This window comes from Mesoplodon bidens, assembly GCF_964165515.1.
Source record: "Mesoplodon bidens genome assembly, chromosome: 15".
Classification (NCBI taxonomy): domain Eukaryota; kingdom Metazoa; phylum Chordata; class Mammalia; order Artiodactyla; family Ziphiidae; genus Mesoplodon; species Mesoplodon bidens.
This window is the reverse complement of record NC_138171.1, coordinates 38244121-38261638: the sequence shown is the minus strand read 5'-3', so window position 1 is coordinate 38261638 and position 17518 is coordinate 38244121. Positions and strand designations below refer to the sequence as shown.

The 17518-nt window shown below is 51.9% G+C and overlaps 1 protein-coding gene across 2 annotated transcripts in view; it reads right to left on the bottom strand.

Annotated features, from left to right (window-relative positions):
- Nucleotides 1-4756: 4756 nt before the first annotated feature.
- CLIP2 (CAP-Gly domain containing linker protein 2) overlaps nt 4757-17518 on the bottom strand; it is an 80569-nt gene continuing 67807 nt past the window's right edge. For both annotated transcript variants that reach the window (XM_081255787.1, XM_081255786.1), the window contains 6 exons: nt 15980-16063; nt 14862-15018; nt 13158-13317; nt 11257-11448; nt 10907-10969; nt 4757-6842 (listed from right to left, as the gene is read on the bottom strand). In XM_081255787.1, the coding sequence (XP_081111913.1) occupies nt 6831-6842; nt 10907-10969; nt 11257-11448; nt 13158-13317; nt 14862-15018; nt 15980-16063 (668 nt within the window). In that variant the 3' untranslated portion in view covers nt 4757-6830. The remainder of the gene's footprint in view (nt 6843-10906; nt 10970-11256; nt 11449-13157; nt 13318-14861; nt 15019-15979; nt 16064-17518) is intronic.

Here is a 17518-nt window from a genome sequence, read left to right as displayed (position 1 = left end):
ATCGGCAGGTGGACTCTCAGCCACTGCACCACCAGGGAAGCCCCCGTCCGCCTTTTAATTGTAGCCCTCCTAGTGGGTGTGAAGTGGTATCTCACTGAAGTGGTGTTTTTGGGAGGGCAGGGGTTAGTGCCGCCCCATTACAAGATCTTAGTTCCCTGAACAGGGATTGAACCCAGGCCACGGCAGTGAGCACAGAGTCCTAACCACTGGACTGCGAGGGAATTCCCCTCTGATTGAAGTCTTTTTATTTATTTATTTGTTTATTGAAGTTTTATTTATTAATATAATTTACTTTTGGCTGTATTGGGTCTTCATTGCTGCGTGTGTGCTTTCTCTAGTTGCAGTGAGCGGGGGCTACTCTTCGTTGTGGTGCACGGGCTCCTCATCGCGGTGGCTTCTCTTGCTGTGGAGCTTGGGCTCTAGGCGCATGGGCTCAGGAGTTGTGGCTCGCGGGCTCTAGATCTCAGGCTCAGTAGTTGTGGCGCACGGGCTTAGGTACTCCGCAGCATGTGGGATCTTCCCAGACCAGAGCTCGAACCCGTGTCCCCTGCATTGGCAGGTGGATTCTTAACTGCTGTGCCACCAGGGAAGTCCCCCTAGGCCTACTTTAAATTGAGGTATTTATCTTTTTATTGTTGAGTTGAAAGAGTTCCTTATGTATCCTGGATACTAGACCCTTAGCAGGTAAATGATTTGCAAACATTTTTTCTCACCTTTGGTGGATATCCTTTGAGGCAAAAAAAGGTCTAAATTTTGATGAAATTCAATTGATCTATTTTTCTCCCCTTTGGTTGCTTGTGCTTTAGATTCTTATCTCAGTGGCTGACTCCAGGGCTGAGGCAGGAAAAATACAAAATGAGTTTGGAGCATGCTGTAGAAAGTATGGAAGTGCTGAAAAAACAAAAGGATGAGGGCACATCAAAGAGACCAAAGGGACAGGGGATGGGACTTCCCTGGTGGTTAAATGGTTAAACCTCCACCTTCCAATGCAGGGGGCATGGGTTCGGTCGGGGAACTAAGATCCCACATGCTGCCAGGTGCAGGCCAAAAAAAACCAAAACAAAACAAAACAAAAAGGGACAGGGGAGCCAACTGAAGGCACACCCAACGGTCAGGGCTAGGACAAGTTGAACAACAAAGTAAATAACAATTGTATCGGATAATAACCCAAAGTATGGAATAAATATCTATGAATCCATAGCGAAATAAATACATAGATAAATAAATGGGGGAGAAGAAAAACTCTCTCTTACAGAACAATTCCAGTTAATAAATGGAGACAGAATGAGAGAACTAGAAAACCACTATTAGAATATCATAGTAATAATTACAGCAGGCAAGCTCCGTGGACAGATGCAAAAATCAGTGGTGAAAGTTTAAGGAGAAATGGGACATTTGCATAATCTCAAAGTATATCCTCCAAAATAGTTACGATTAGAAACGGAAAAAAAGAGTAATTTGACAGTGGAGAATCCTAGTGAGACAGGCTGGGACCTGGGACCCTTTGCTGCAGTGCTGCAATGCTTGCACCTGGACACACCTCTCCTTGAGCAACAAAATACAAAGAAACTGTATGGGACTAAAAATAACTGCGTGCATGTGCAGTTGGGGCAAATTCTGGACCCAAAATATACAAAGAGACCAAAAAAACCCAACCGCCACTTTTGAAAAGGCTGGGGCAAAAACAGGTTGTCTGGAGCAAAAGCAGGGTACTGCACCTGGCCCCTGCACACAACATCACCTAAGGGGTGGGCAAAACGCCTAAGCCAACCCTCCGGCCCGACCCCTGGACACACCCCTACTCTTACCCCGTATAAGAAACAAGCTTGCCGCCCTCAGGGAGTGAGCAAGCAAGGGAACCTGTTGTTTGTTCTCACTGCCCACTGCTGCAGCAGGGGCCCCAGTAAAGCCTTGCCCAAATTTCTTGTCTGGCCTCTAGTCAATTTCTATTGATTGGGGAAGGCCAAGAACCCTGGTCGGTAACACTAGCACACATCACCTTAACCAAGCGATCAAGGTCATCAGTAATAACACAGATTGATTGAAATCAGGTGCCCCTGATATGGTGCACCCAGAGGGCACATCCCCTCGGGGCTCCATCTAATCGTGAGAAAACACCAGACAAACCAAGCTGGGGGGCATTGTGCAAGACAGCTGTTCCATGCTGTGTCAAGGTCGTGAAAGACCAGGAAAGTCCACTGAACTACAGACTGGATGACGAATCCATGCCCTGTGGGATCCGGATGGGATCCCGGACCAGAGGAGGGATATTTAGAGGGAAAACTGGTGAAATCCAAATAAGGTCTGTACTTGAGTCCACAGTACCCTACCAGTGTCAGTGTTCTAATTTGGATCATCGTCCTGTGGTTGGACAAGAGGTTTACTCTAGAGGAAGCTGGTGAAGGGTGTGTGGGAGTTCTATCCGCAGCTCTTCTGTATGGCTGACCTTATCTCAACACTTAAAAGTTAGGAAAGTCAAGGGGACTTCCCTGGCGGTCCAGTGGTTACGACTCTGCGCTTCCACTGCAGGGGGCCCGGCTTCGATTCCCACTTGGGAAACTAAGGTGCTGCATGCCGCGTGGTGCAGCCCAAAAAAAAAAAACCGACCCGGGGTGGTGTCAAGACACCCTCTGCCCAGAGTGGCAGGCTCCCACCCCTGCCACCCATACCCCAGACCCGGTCCTGGGGGGAGCAAGCTTGCTGCCTCTAAACTGGACTGTGCAGGGGCCCACCAAGCTGGGGGTGAGGGCTCCCAGGGGCCTGCAGATGGAGAAAGGACAACTTCCCTGCTAGGCTGGGAGAGTGAAGGAAACCACCAGGTGTAGCCCATAACCTAAGGGCTTCTCACGGTCTCATTTAGACCCCACGGTGCACAAGATCCGTTTTATTTTCTCCATTTTACAGATGAAGAAACTGAGGCTCAGGGAAGCGGAGAAATGGACCTGGCCCACAGCCAGAGGGTGGCGGGCTGGGCTGGACCCCAAGGACGTCCAGTGCCTGAGCTCTTCCCAGGGTGATGCTGTCAGAGACACCCCCCCAAGGGGTACAGCTCTGAAGGGCTCAAGGCTGCCCTCCAGGTCTTTGACTTTGCACACAGCTCCCTGAGTCCCCACCCCTGGGCTTCCTGCCCCCCAGGCTTTGAGCCCCTGTGAGCAGGACTCTGTGGCAGGCTGTCGTCACCACTTCACCCCTGGCGGACGGCCGCCCTCATCCTCCTTCAGGTGTCCTCCTTTCATCCCGCACCTCCTGGATGCCAAGCCCTGGACAGATAAGGACTCAGGAAGCTCCTTCCATGAGATTCAAGCCCCCCTTCTCCATCTGGCCTCAGGTCGCATGCACCCTCAGCCCCGCGGCTGTAAGGGCCAGAGACACCAGGCCCCTTGCCCTCCCCTTGACAGTCCCTGCCTGCCCACACTTCCTTCCTCCCTGCCCCCGCCGCCAGCAACCTCTTCTTCACGGCAGCTAACAAAGGGTTACGTCAGGGTTACGTCGACTGCTGGCCTGGGAGCCATGAGCGGGTGGGGGGGTCTCTCTCTTCTCCGACCACGAGCCCCCAGCGTGGAGTTCCCACCGAAGGTCAAACTGGTCCTGGAAACGCTTTACCTCGGGGAGGGTGACCCACTTAGCGTCATCGCCTGATGGGTGACTGGGCTAACACGGTGCCTTGGGTAAAAAGGAAAAAAAACCCGATAAGTCACAGCGGTGTTTGGTAAGTCTCAGAGGAAAAGATCTTTGCAGAAGCTCTCTGAATTTCAGAATACTGGGCTGATGAGTTCTGGAAAGATAAAGACCATTTATATTGGAGGCGGCAGAAACCTAAGAATTGGCTGCTGTTTCAATCTATCCCAGATCTGCCCCGGATGGACACTGTGTTGACTGCTCTCCATCTGTCCCCACCTCCAGACCCACTGTGCACCCCCCTCTCCATCTTGGCTGTGCCCCAGGAGCTGACCTCTACGGCCTCCAATAGGCTCCCTTGCCTTGGCTTCTGCTTGTGTTCAGCCAATGGGAGGGGCTGGCAAGAGCGGCGGGGGGTGGGGGGGTAGTAGAGACCCTCATAGGTTTCCTTTGCTCTGTCCACACCTGTGCACACAGCCCCTCCTTAAACTCTTATTCCCCCTCGCACGGCCCCACTGCTTCCTCCAGGACTCTGCTGATACAGTGCCTGAGAAAGAGCACAAAGCTTCTGGGTACATCCAGCTGTTAACCTCGAGAGCCTTGTTCAGTCTCCATGGGGGCGGGGTGGGGGAGGACCCTCAACTGCACAGCCTGCAAAATGACCATAAAGCTTGCAAAACGTTGACCATTTGATCCACAGACATCTTGCTGCAGGAGACAGGATTAGCTCACTGAAGTTTTAAAAGTGTTCTCACCAAACGCATCAAATTTGTGTTAGCTGATCCATCACTATTTTGTACATACTATTTTGTATTTTCAATTGTTCCTTGTGGGCCCACTTATACCTCCAACAGATTCAAATCCAACCCCCCAGACCTCTCTGGCAACCTTGCCTGGCCTCCACTGCTGTCCCCCATCTCTGGTTCTCTGCCTGTTCTTGCTGAGCTCCCTCTCCTTGGACATGGCAGCCACACCAGGCCCTCTGAGGCTCTCATCAGCCATTCACACCTGAGTAAGAATTAGCTGGCAGTCCACAAGGAACAGGATCAAGACACACTCCTGCCACCAGGGTGCCAGTGAGCTGAGAGAGGATGGGGGAGCCCAGGGAACCCACAGAGAGAAGCAGAAACTGCAGGGGTCCTGGACCTCAGTCACAAGCTTTATTGTCTCGAGCACGAACTCGCCACACTTCAACAATTCCACTTTGGGGAAGGGAAGGGTGCGGGAGGACTTGGGGAGGGGGCGTGGCTGAGCGTACACTGGGCAGGCGCAGACGCTCACAGGGAAAGCGCTTGCCACCTGCCAGCCCGCCCCGGGGGCTCTGCCCCTCCTGGTGTGGGCTTTTGGCTGTTAGTAGACTAATCTCCAGTGGGCAGGGCAGCTGCCTGATTTTGCTGGAAAGAGTAGAATTTGACTCTGGGTTAAGCCACTACAGCGTTGCTTCTAGACCGTTGTTAATAAAACCACATGCAAGAGCTACCGAAAGCCAACGGGGAGAGGGGAGGGGGCCGATGGGACTAACTGGCCACCCCCAGGATGGGCTGCTTTGGGGCAGGGACGTGAGCACCACCCACCTGTACCCGGAGCACTCAGAGGCTACCTGGGCTGCTCCCAGGGCACCAACTGCATACCTGTCCTGGTGCAATTCAGGAACACCGTGATGGGCCATCAGACCACCCCCCACCCCAGACCCTAGTGGGAGAGGCCCCTGTGAGCACTCTCCCTGAGCTGGGGGAGGAGGGGCAGGCCCTCCACAGAGACGCTGCAGGGTACAAGGCAGTCACCCGTGGGCCCTCCAGCTCTAAAAGTGGGGGCTTTGGGCAGACGCTGTCTTTTCCCACCACGCATGAGGCTGGAGTAACTTGGCAGGGCTTGAGGGGAAGCGGGGGAGGCAGGGAGATTTTTCTTGTCCCAATCATCCTTGGGCTCTTTTCTTGGCTACAGAAGACAGGGCTTAAAAAGCCCAAGGCAGATGCCTTATACCACTGAAAGGGGGCTGTTGGGATGTGTGTTCCTGTGCATGTGTGGCCACGCCCCCCCGAAGGCTCACCCGTGTGTACCTGGCTGTGTATGTGCACGGTGAGGTCGCAGGAGCACTTGCAACGCGTGTGGTCACGGCCCTGCCAGGCCTGGGGCTTGGTCCTGGAACCCGAGGGCGAGCGTCCATGTGGTCTCAGTGTGGCTGACTGCAAAAGTCCCACCTACACGGCACGTGTGCACGCATGACCCCCTGAGTGTGTGTGCCAAGGGTCAGTGGGTGTATATGTCGGGGTCTGCAAGGGTGAATCTGCAGATGGCAGGCCCGGTTTCGGAACAAGTCAACCCAGGGGACAGCATATTACTGACCAGTCAAAACATACCCAGAGCCCTAGTCCTGGGACCCCTGGGGCCACCCTTTTCCAGCTCCAAGCCAGGTCACTGGGGGTAGGGGGTGCAGGAAGGAGAGGGGCTTCCAGACTTTCCTAATACTGTGGCTCCCGGCCTTGGTGACAACCCTCCGGCCAGCAGCTCGGAGCTGTGTGTGCGTTGGGGTCAGGGTGGGAACGAAGGGCCTTACCTCCCAGCACTTTGAACCTGGGGCCTCACTGGGCAGACGGGCTGAAGGGAACTTGTACCACTGCATGAAAGAGGCTCAGTATGTGGGGACAAGAAGCCCTGGGGACTGCCTTGGCCTGGAAGCAGCTGCAGAAAAGGGGGTCCCCCACCTGGCTCCTAAGGGCTGGACTTCCCTCTTTGGTGCCTGAAGGAGAAGCTGGAGCCCTCCTCTGGCCCCTTCCCGGGACAATGGCTCTGGGGTCTGAGAGGGACCCAGGAGAAGAAGGGGAAGAAAGGGAGGGCAGGGACGTGCCCAAAGGGCCAAGATGGTCCACAGGGCAGCTCCTTCTGGGGAGGGGGCCTGGCCGGATCACCTCGGCCTCCCCAAACCAACTCCAGAAACTGTCGGGGTGTCCAGGGTGTCCAGGGCGTCCAGGCTGAAGGTCCCGGGGGCCAGGCCGGGGTTGTACCGCCTTCTGTGGAAGGTCGTGCTTGAGGAAGCCTCCTGGTCCGGCAGGGGGGTCAGGGTGGGGGATTGTCCGCGGCGGTGGGTACGTTATTGTTACACTGTTCTCTTCTCCAAAGCAACAGTCCTGGCCCCTGCCTGGAGGTGGCGCCGCTGGGGCAGGCTGGAGGGGCTCTGGTGTGGACCGGCAGCTCCACAGTGTCCCTCAGGGTCAGTGCTTGTCCTGGAGAGAGAATGGGCTTGGTCAGCAAGTGTCTCAGTGGGCATAGGGACAAGCGACAGAGGGGGTGGGGTGGGGCTGGGGGAGGAGACCCACCTGGGCCAGGTAAAGGGAATAGCATGTGCAAAGGCCCTGAGGCAGGAGCAGTCTCTTTGCTGTGTGTTTGGGGCATGGTGAGACAGGAGGCAGGGTGGGAGCAGTTTATGAGAATTGAGGGGAAGAGGCGAGAGCAGGTGGGTTTTACAGACAGCTCTGAGGGCCTGCACGGAGGCTGGATCCGAGGAAAGGAAAACTAGTGCTGAGACCCCAAGCCTCAGTTTTTGCGTCTGTAAACCAGGATGACCCCCATGTGCCTTGCAGGACAAAGCCGTACAAGGTCTGGACATCAACTCCCAGGGTGCCTGGTACAGGCAGCTCCTCTGCAGACACAATCCCACCACGTCCCACTACAGCTCCGTGCCTCCACCCTGCTCTCAGGTCCTGTGCAGGGTCCCCTCCTCCCCGCGCCCATCTCTCTCTCTTTGCTTCTCACTCACAGGGCCAGGCCCTCGGCAGATGCTGTGGCCAGGGTTCTCCTGTCTCTACATGAGCGCCTGCGGCCGTGGTCCCACTGGCCAAGTTGGAAGGACAAGCCTTCCTTCCTGTGCTCCAGCCTCACTGGCCCAAACACACAGCGAGCCAGGGACAGAGCCTAATCGGGCTAGCACCTGGGCCCCAGGTGGGCTCTCTACCACTGTGGGTGAATGCCAGTGGCTAACTGTGGGGTGGAGGCCACCAGGCACCCGCTTAAAACACAACACAGCAAAGACATTCCCAGCAAGGGAGTCAGGCCCGTGAAGTTTTAGGAAACAAATTTTCCACCCACAATTTTATAAAACATAGACTTTACAAAGACTGCTTAAGGAAGAGAGAAAATATTCAGTGAAAAAAACCAAGAGGTGAAATTGAATATAGAGCACACTACCTACTCCATTAACTTAATTTAGGGAGGTCCCTGGCGGTCCAGTTGTTAGGACTCCACGCTTCCACTGCAGGGGGCCCAGGTTTGATCCCTGGTGGAGGAACTAAGATCCCACAAGCTGTGTGGCGTGTCCAAAAAAAAAATAATAATACAATACAATACAGTACAATAATTTATATGTAACTTTGCAACCCGCACGGTAAAGACCGGCTCAGGCAAGATCCATGAATGGATGATGAATCCAGGGGACACCTGGGTGAGGAGCAGAGGATTCACAGGGTCTTCCAGGGTCTCCACCGAACGCTCGTTAGGAAATAACCAGCAACTACACAGTGGAGGAGTCAGACACCACCTTGACCAGCTGATCAAGATTCACAGCAGGAATGAAGGGCAGATGGACCTCACACACCGCAGTCGTGATGCCCGGAGAAGAACGTGGCATTGACTGTGTATTCCAGCCTCAGTTGTAGAACCTGGCTCTGAGCAGCAGGAGCCATCAGACGAACCCCAAAGGAGGAATCTTCTATTAAAAAAGGAGGGAGGGGCTTCCCTGGTGGCGCAGTGGTTGAGAGTCCACCTGCCGATGCAGGGGACACTGGTTCGTGCCCCGGTCCGGGAAGATCCCACATGCCGCGGAGCGGCTGGGCCCATGAGCCATGGCCGCTGAGCCTGCACGTCCGGAGCCTGTGCTCCGCAACGGGAGAGGCCACAGCAGTGAGAGGCCCACATACCGCAAAAAAAAAAAAAAAAAAAAAAAAAAAGGAGGGAGGACTGTATTTCAAAAACGTCAATGTCGGGACTTCCCTGGTGGCGCAGTGGTTAAGATTCCGCCTGCCAATGCAGGGGTCACGGGTTGGAGCCCTGGTCTGGGAAGATCCCACATGCCGTGGAGCAACTAAACCCATGCACCACAACTACTGACCCTGCGCTCTAGAGCCCGTGAGCCACAACTACCGAGCCCGTGGGCCTAGAGCCCGTGCTCCACAACAAGAGAAGCTACTTCAATGAGAAGCCTGAGCACCGCAACGAAGAGTAGCCCCAGCTCACTGCAACTAGAGAAGGCTTGCGTGCAGCAATGAAGACCCAACGCAGCCAATAAATAAATATCAGTGTCATAAAAATCAAAGTGAAGCTGAGGAAATGTTCTAGATTCAAGAAGACTAAAGAGACATAACAAGTAAATGCAATGAGCTGACTCAACCTTAGACTGGATCCTGTACTGAGGGGGAAAGAGCTTTGAAGACACTCCCTGGTCAAGTGAAGAAATTGGGTATGGAGGGTGATTGGATATAAATCTCGTATCAGCATTACATTTGCTGAGATTTTTTTTTTAATATATTTATTTATTTGGTTGTGAAGGGTCTTAGTTGTGGCAAGTAGGCTCCTTAGTTGTAGCTCTCGGCTCCTTAGTTGTGGCACATGGGCTCCCTTTAGTTGTGGCAGGCAGGCTCCTTAGTTGCGGCTCACCAGCTCCTTAGTTGTGGCATGCAAAACTCTTAGTTGTGGCATGCATGTGGGATCTAGTTCCCTAGCCAGGGATCAAACCCAGGCCCTCTGCACTGGGAGCGTGGAGTCTTAACCACTGTGCCACCAGGGAAGTCCCTGAGATTGTTAACTGTACTGTGTTTATGTAAAATCACGTCCTTTTTCTCAGGGAATACGGACTGAAGTATTAAGGACCATGACACATGCAATTATACTCAAATGGTTCAGAAAAATACTCCACGCATATAACACACACATCTACACATAGAGAACAAGAGATAAAGCAAATGGGGCAAAAGATTAACAACATGTTATGTTGGGGAAAAGGAGAGCTGATGCTCTAGGTGCTATTTTTATTCTTGCCACTTTTTTGTCAGCTTGAAATTATTTCCAAATAAAAAGTTAATGTCTAAGTTGTCAACTATACTTCAATAAATTTTTTTAAAAGTTAATGTGTACACACATCTGCAGACATATACATACACACATAACAATTCTAGTTATTTGCAGGAGTTCTGTTCTACAGAATCACACAGATGCGGAATCAGCAAATACTGAACCATCGCTCCCAGTGGAAATACAAAGTTCCTGCGAACCTCTGGTCTGACATTTTCATTGATTGATCAATATGTAACCACGTTTCACGTGTGCTTCTGTTTAAAGACACCTCACTGAATATATATTGTTGACTCATTAATAATGAACTCAAGGCCAGCAGCACAACTCATGCCTGAATGAAGCTTCTCTAAAGTACTTTCTGGAAGGCACATTGCAGCCTTCTTGCACTTAGGAACACTAGACAGCTCTTTAGTAAGACATTTGGGGACCATTTTAAACGGTGGAAATCACCAAGAAAAAAGCATGAAAATGTGAAAAACATGTCACTAAATAGACTGTGAAAAGGACACTTGTTTGCAGAATGAGCTAAACAAGGAGGCAGCACGGTGTTTTGTATGAGCTCAGCTGGGAACGTGCATGTCCGGTGATTAAATTTTTTCTCCACTCTGCACGGGTGTCCACGAATGACCAGGAAAGTGCTATGAGTATTGATTTTGGGGTTAACAAATAAATGTTACCAAGTAGGTTAAGTCTGCATGTACACACATGTACATGCTTAGCAAAGTTCACGAAGGATATCACTTAAAAATGTTAACCTTGGTCATCTCTGGGTAGAAGGACTACTGGTAAGTATTTTTATTTTTGGCTTCGCTGCGTGTCTTGTGGGATCTCAGTTCCCTAAGCAGGGATTGAACCCAGGCCCACGGCAGTGAAAGCATGGAGTCCTAACTACTAGACTGCCAGGGAATTCCTGGTATTTTCTTCTTTATATATTTTTAATTTTTTTCCCCAAAAAGTGCCCAGTAGGCATGTATTACTTTATAATAAAAGGTTTTCTTTTCTTTTTTTTGAAAGAGAAACAAGGTTAAAAGAGCAGGATGGTAACTGAATCAAGTTTGACTACATTGGCCCCACTCTGTGAGCGACCCTATTGAAAAGCCTCTTGCACGATGTATCTGTGTATTTTTGGTGGCTTTTCAAAGTTTTTCTCCAGAGAAGTCGACCTGTACGGGAGGGCCGTGGGAGGGGCAGAGCATCTCCCCGGGGCCAGGGTGCCCCTTACCTCTTGTTTGTGGGCCTTGTCTTGCTGGTGGATGCCATTTGCAGAACCGGAATTGCCGGTGGCCTGTAAGAGTCGAGGGCAAGATGCTGAGCAAGGTTCACTAGGCTGCATTTCCTGGTTTGTCCACTAGATGGCGAGGTTTTCCCAACAGGACCATCTCAGGATCCAAACTCTGAGCAGAGCCCATCAGAATAGGGGTCCCAGGACACACCCCAGGAAACACAAGCTCTCAGGGCATCTCCGCCCTTAGTCTGAGCTCCTCAGGATAAAGCCATGTACCCCTTGGGCTGGGACTCCCAGGGTACAGGGCGGAGTCTCTCCCCTCAGGACCTGGCTGAGACCCAGCTCACCTGGGACTTATCCGGGCAGCCCCTCATAGCCTCCATGAGCCTCTCCACCTGATGAGTCTGGTCCAGCGCGTCCCGCAGGGCATCCTCTGTGCTCATCAGCTGGTGCTGCAGCCGCAGGAGCTCCGGTGACGAGGACGAGGATGGCTCAATGAGGGAGTAGCGCCTCTGATCCGACAGGGACTTCTCTTTGTCCTGGAAGCAGTAGAAGAGAGGAAGAGCGTGTGCTCGCGTGTGCGTGTTGCAGGAGGGTGGTCTCTCCTTTAGGCCGGAAACTCATCTATCCCACCTCATCTCTGGGTCAGGCCTGAGAATCACCAGCATGCCCCTCAGGCCTCCCTCCCTCACCTAAGGGTCCTCTCTGAAGCATCTTCCTTGGCTCCCGCCCTGAATTCCCAGGCTCTGTCAGAGGCTCCATATTCTTCAGGTCCCGAAACCCAGGACCCCTCCTCCCCCTTTTTCCTTCTTGCACCCCCCCGCCTCCCTCAACACCGTTTATGTAGGTCCCTCCTCTTCACCTCTAGACCTCACCCCCGAAACCTCTCCTCAGAACCCGCCCCTGCCCCAACAGGACATGCCTTCCCTTCCGTTCCAAGTGTTCTGCAGCTGACCCCGCCCACCATGGTACCTAGAGATGCACCTGCCTTGGGGGCAGACCAGCCTCCTCACTCCCACACGAAGCTTCCCTGCACTGCCCTCCCTGGGCCGGTGCTTCCAGGGTCCTTCAGCTCTGCTCTGACCCTCTACCCAAACCTCCCTCTCCACCCAAACCTTCCTCATTCAGGAGGTTTTCTAACCACCGAGCCTGTCCCTAGTTCTCCCAGGGGGGCAGCTCCGTGGCACTGAGGACAGTGCAGGGGGACATGGCAGAGGCTCTCCTAGGGTAAGGGGCAGCCAGTCACATGTAAATTTGACCAGCTTGTGGCCCATGGAGACAGTCAGCGCGGCTCTGCCCCCCCCACGCGGCTCTGGGAAAGCCTTGGAATCAGAGCTCCCAAATCCACACCAGCCTCGGGGCCTTGGCTTCTGAGTTACGCCCAGGCTCACAGCACCACGAGGACCACGGAGGGCTCTGTAACCAACCCCCTGCTGGCCAGACCTGCCAGGACTGAAAGGCCGCAGGGTGGCTGGGCCCGGTGGTCCCCATACACACAGTTGGAGGAAGCCAGAGTGATACCCTTCTCCCTTAACCCTGTAGGCCCAGGGCTGCTTCCATGGCTGTAGGCCTCTCTTCTCCTTCCATCGCCTCCAGCGTGGCTGAGCCTGTGTGGCTGGGTGGGAGGGCAGCGAGGGTCTTTGGAGCAGCTTCCCCTGATAGCAGTCCTGTCCTCCCAGACCCTATCTTGTCAATGCTCTGGAGTTGACCAGGCCCAAGAACCGGCCACAGGCTCGTCCTGAAGGCTGACCACAGGGGGATGGAGTGGGATGGTTCCGTCCTGTGCTACCAGCATCACTCGCCTACCCCACCCCCACCTCTGGAGACTCTGCTCAGTCAGGCCCCTGTTCCCCTCTCCTTCCTGAGATGGATGCATGAATCGCCACTGTTGGACCCTGAACAAGGAGCTGATTTCTGGTTGATTACGTCTCTGGATGGTGAGCTCACCACCTGCCGGTAGCCCATCCCACCTCTGGACTGGTGAGATTCTTAGGAAGTCTTCCTCTGCACTGCATCACCCAGACGGACACACAGCTGGCCACAATATCTACAAAGAGGGCCACCCACGGCCCCTCCACCAGGTACCTCGCTGACCCTGCCTGTGGTTCTAGGGGATTTTGAACGCTCCCTGTGGCTTGGCTATCCCTGGGGTGGCTCCAGGAGGTCACCAGTCTCCATGGCTGACAGCAGATAGCCCCAGTCCCTCCCTGGTGTCCGCCATCCCCAGGCCGCCCCCTTCCCCACGTACCAGCCCAGTCAGCTGTTCCCGCAGACCCCGGATGTCATCCTTGAGTTTCTGCTCCTTGATCCGCCACTCGGCCTTGTGGACCTCGCGGCTCAGGTCCCTCTCAGGCCCCGGGGAGTGGCGATTGGCCTCCAGAAGCAACACACGCAGTTCGTTCAGGCTCCTGGAGGGGGCGGGGGGTGCACAGAACACCTGCACTCAGAGGGGCCCCTCCCCTCCCGCTCTCCGCAATTTGCCAACTGCCTGGAGACTGGCCACCCTGAGGGGGGACGCTGGCTACTAAGACAGCAGCTGTGCCAGGAGGGGCCAGAGAGGAAATACAAGGCCTGAAACCATCCAACCACAACCCGAGAGGGGCCAGTATTCGGGGATGGTACGGTCAAGAGGACTTAGCCTTTCTTAGCATGATTTTGAAGTTTTTTTTTTTAAAAAGAGTATATTTGGGAGTTTGGGATTAGCAGATGCAAACTGTTATATAGAGAATAGATAAACAACAAGGCCCTACTGTAGAGCACAGGGAACTATATTCAATATCCTGTGATAAACCATAATGGAAAAGAATATGAAAAAGAATGCATATGCATGTATAACTGAATCACTTGGCTGTACAGCAGAAATTAACACAACATTGTAAATCAACTATACTTCAATAAAATAAATTTAAAAAAGAGAATATAGTATTTGTTTAATTAAAAACTAAATAATAGAGAAGTAGAAATATAATGTTGTACATATGAAACATATAATGTTATAAATCAATGTTATCTCAAATTTAAAAATAATAATAAAGTTAAATTAAAAAAACAAAACATTTATCCAAGAGAGCTCATGTGGCAAGACACTTTAAACGTCTGATGTCAAATAAGTTTTATTTCCTATGTCAACTCTTAATCAACTGGCAGTAGCTGCCTGGAGTACTGTGGTGAGAATGATTCTGGGCTTTGCAGAAAAAGAGTGCAGTGATCAAGTAGCAATGTCTTCCATGGGCACAACACGGGAGAAAAGGACACACACCTTCTAAGCTCTTTCCCTTGCTTGCATCTACTATAGAGGAGGGGAAAACTCCCTCTCTGGGTGGCCATGGGTAGTTGAGAACAAAGTGGAAGTCTGCTGGCACTGACCCTTTCCCTTTCCTCCTTCTTCCTGCTAGGAATGATGGCTCCTGATGGCTGGAGCTTCAGCAGCCACCTTGCAACCACAAGGGAGAGTCTAACAGAACCCAAGAGAACAAAGGTGTTGGCACTGATATCTTGAGCCACTGAACCAAATGCCAGCTACAGCTACCTCCAGATTTCTTGTTATGTGAGGAAAATAAATCTCTACTTGTTTAATCTGCTGATCTCCCACTCCCATCCTAAGTACCACAGAAGCATGGAGGAGCTCACGGTGGCCTACATCAATCAAGAAGAGCTTCAAGGAAGAGGTGGTGGGAATCCTCAATAATTTTTAAGAGTTTCAAGGAGTCCCTGGGCCCAAGATGCTTGGGAACCACTAACCTTTCCTGTAAGCTCTGCTTGGAGAACTGTGTTAAGAAGGATTCTGAGGCTTCATCGGAGCTTAGCAGTGCACAGTATGGTGATCATCGGTGATGCCAGCCATCTGTCCACCAGGTCTATCCCTGCCCCGCCTCTGGAGAAGACTGGCTAATATTAACTGGGTGGAGTGAGGGTCAGGCAGGTCTGACCACACAGCCCACGGCTGACTCACCGCTCCTTCCTGAGCAGCTCCTGGCTGATGAGGACCAGCTGGCCCGAGGCGTCATGGGTCTTCCGGGACATGGCCTCCAGCTCCACCTCCAAGCGCCGCTTCTCCTTCTGGAGGGTGTCCACCTTCTTCTCTCCCGACCTGCACTTGCTCTCCAGTGCTGAGGGCCAGCCGGCAGGGCAAGGAGGGAGAGCGTTGGGATCACCGTGGGAATCTATCCCACCTGGGGGCCAAGGCCCAGGCAGGGAGCAGGTTTCCCAGGGGTCACAGGGACACACTCCACTGAGTGGGCCTCTCTCGTCCTGTAGGGCCAGGCAGCGAGGGGCCGAGAAGAGCTACTACGAAAAGCAGACCAAAGCTCCCACACAGTAGCCGGGCCCTCTGGTGTCAGGAAGGCAGTCCACCCTTCCCGAGACAGGGCCCGGGTATTTACACTGTTGCCTGGACAAGGAAAAGCTAAAACTTCACCTTGGCCCCGGAGGAATCTGAGGTCAACTGACCTTGGTTGGGACCAATTATGCCACGTGAACGTGATGGGAACTGGATAGGAGTGTGGGTGGGAACCATTTCCCAGGATGGGGGCCGTCTCATGGACACCACCAATGGCATTCTGGCGGACAAGAAGCAGGGCCAGTTTGTCACCAAGTCACAAACTCCAAACCCCCCGTCTCTCCCCAGTCTCCCCTCTGGCCTCATTCTCCCTATGCCTTGCTTTTTGCTGTGGCCAAAGTCCTTCCCCCTGATTCTGAAATCCTGGTATTTCTTCTAGGGGCTGGTGCACAAATACTGTATCAAAAGGTAGAGAGACTGAAACCCAAGGGTCTTCAAGCCCAGAAAGTGAGAACTAGTGATGCAATTTCAGAACACAGAGAACACAGACCTGGCTCTGAGGAGAGAAGCTGGCTGGGGCCCCCAATTATATTATGGACCGAGTGTGGGCTACTGCTCCCCATTCACTGCTGTCCAGGTGGAAGCCCAGTGCATGTGAACTGGGCCAGGCCGCCTTCTCCTCAAGGCAGAGTGGGGGAGGGCACGCTGACGCAGTACCACCCACCCCCTGCTGGACTGGCACACGGCCCAAAGAAAGCTCCCCGCATCTGCCTTGAAGGAGGGAGACTTACCACTTACTTGGGCCCTGAGCATCTCGGTCTGGGATGTTAAGGCTGTCACTTCTTTGTCCCTCTTGTTCAGCTTGTCCTGCAGGCCTGGGGTGAAGGGAGAGATGAGGGGCCATCAATACTCCAGGGCCAACACTGCGGTCCAGTGGGTGAGGGGGTGGCCCTTCCATCAAAACCCTAAAATGGGGTCACACTTGGCCTCAAGAGTCCAAGTTCTTCCTCATCCCAGTGGTCCCTCTGGGTAACCCACCCTGAAGAAGAGGCACCAATACTGTGTGGTCTTGGGCAACTTAACTCTCAGAGTCTCAGTTTCCTCAAGTGAAGAATGGGGATAGTAATGGTGCCCATGTCACTTGGCCATGTGCATTCAATACTGGACAGCCTCAGAACAGTCATGAAAAAGATTCATGGAAAGTGCTAGAAAGGTATTAACTTTCTGTAAGTTAATTTATAAATTTGACATGATACCAATAAAAATACCAGCCAGATTGTAATTTTTGTGGAACTAGATAAACTGATTCTAAAATCGCTTGGAAAAAATAAGCAAGGCTAGCCAAGAGAGTCTGGCAAAAAACTTCTTCAAAGAGTTAAACACACAATTACTGTATGACTTAACAATTCTGCTCCTAAGTATATATCCCAAAGAGCTGAAAACAGGTACTCAACAAGTACCTGCACGTGCAGCACTATTCACAATAGCCAAAAGGTGGAAGCAACCCAAATGTCCATCGACAGGTGAATGGATAAGCAAAATGTGGTGATGCATACGATGCAATATTACTCCGCTATAAACAGGAATGAAGCACTGACATGTGCTATAGCACAGATGAATCTTGAATATATTATGCTAAGTGAAATAAACCAGACATAAAAGGCCACATATTGTATGGTTCTATCTATATGAAACATTAAGAATGGGCAAATCCACAGAGACAGAAAGCAAATTAGTAGTTGTCAGCAGCTGCAGTGAGGGGAAAATAGACAGTGACTGATAATGCATATGTGGCTTCCTTTCGGAGTGATGAAAATGTTTTGGAACTAGATAGAGGGGGTGGTTGCACAACACTGTGAATGTATTAACGCCCCTGAACTGTTTACTTTAAAATGGTTAATTTTATTTTACGTTAATTTTGTCTCGATTAAAAAAAAAAAAAAAGAATGGCTGAGAGAATTTTGGAAAAGCAGAGCAGGAAGACTAGCCCTGCCAGTAACTGAAATATAAACAAAGCTTCAAAACACTGCAGAAATGGCACATGAAGAGACAGACAAGTCATTGGAAAAGAATCGAAAGTCTAGAAATAGAGCCAATTACCTGATGGAATTTAAAGATGGTAAATTTGGTTAATTCAAATCAGTGGAGGCAGGAGATGAGGTTTTCAAAAATGGTACTGGCATAAGTGGGTACTCTTGGGAAAAAAATAAAAATAGGTCCTTACCTCACACCTTATAGAAGAGAGAATTCTAGATGGATCAGAGATTTAAACATAGAAAATGGAACTTAAAAGGTACTAGAGGAAACCACGGAATACATTTTAAAAATAA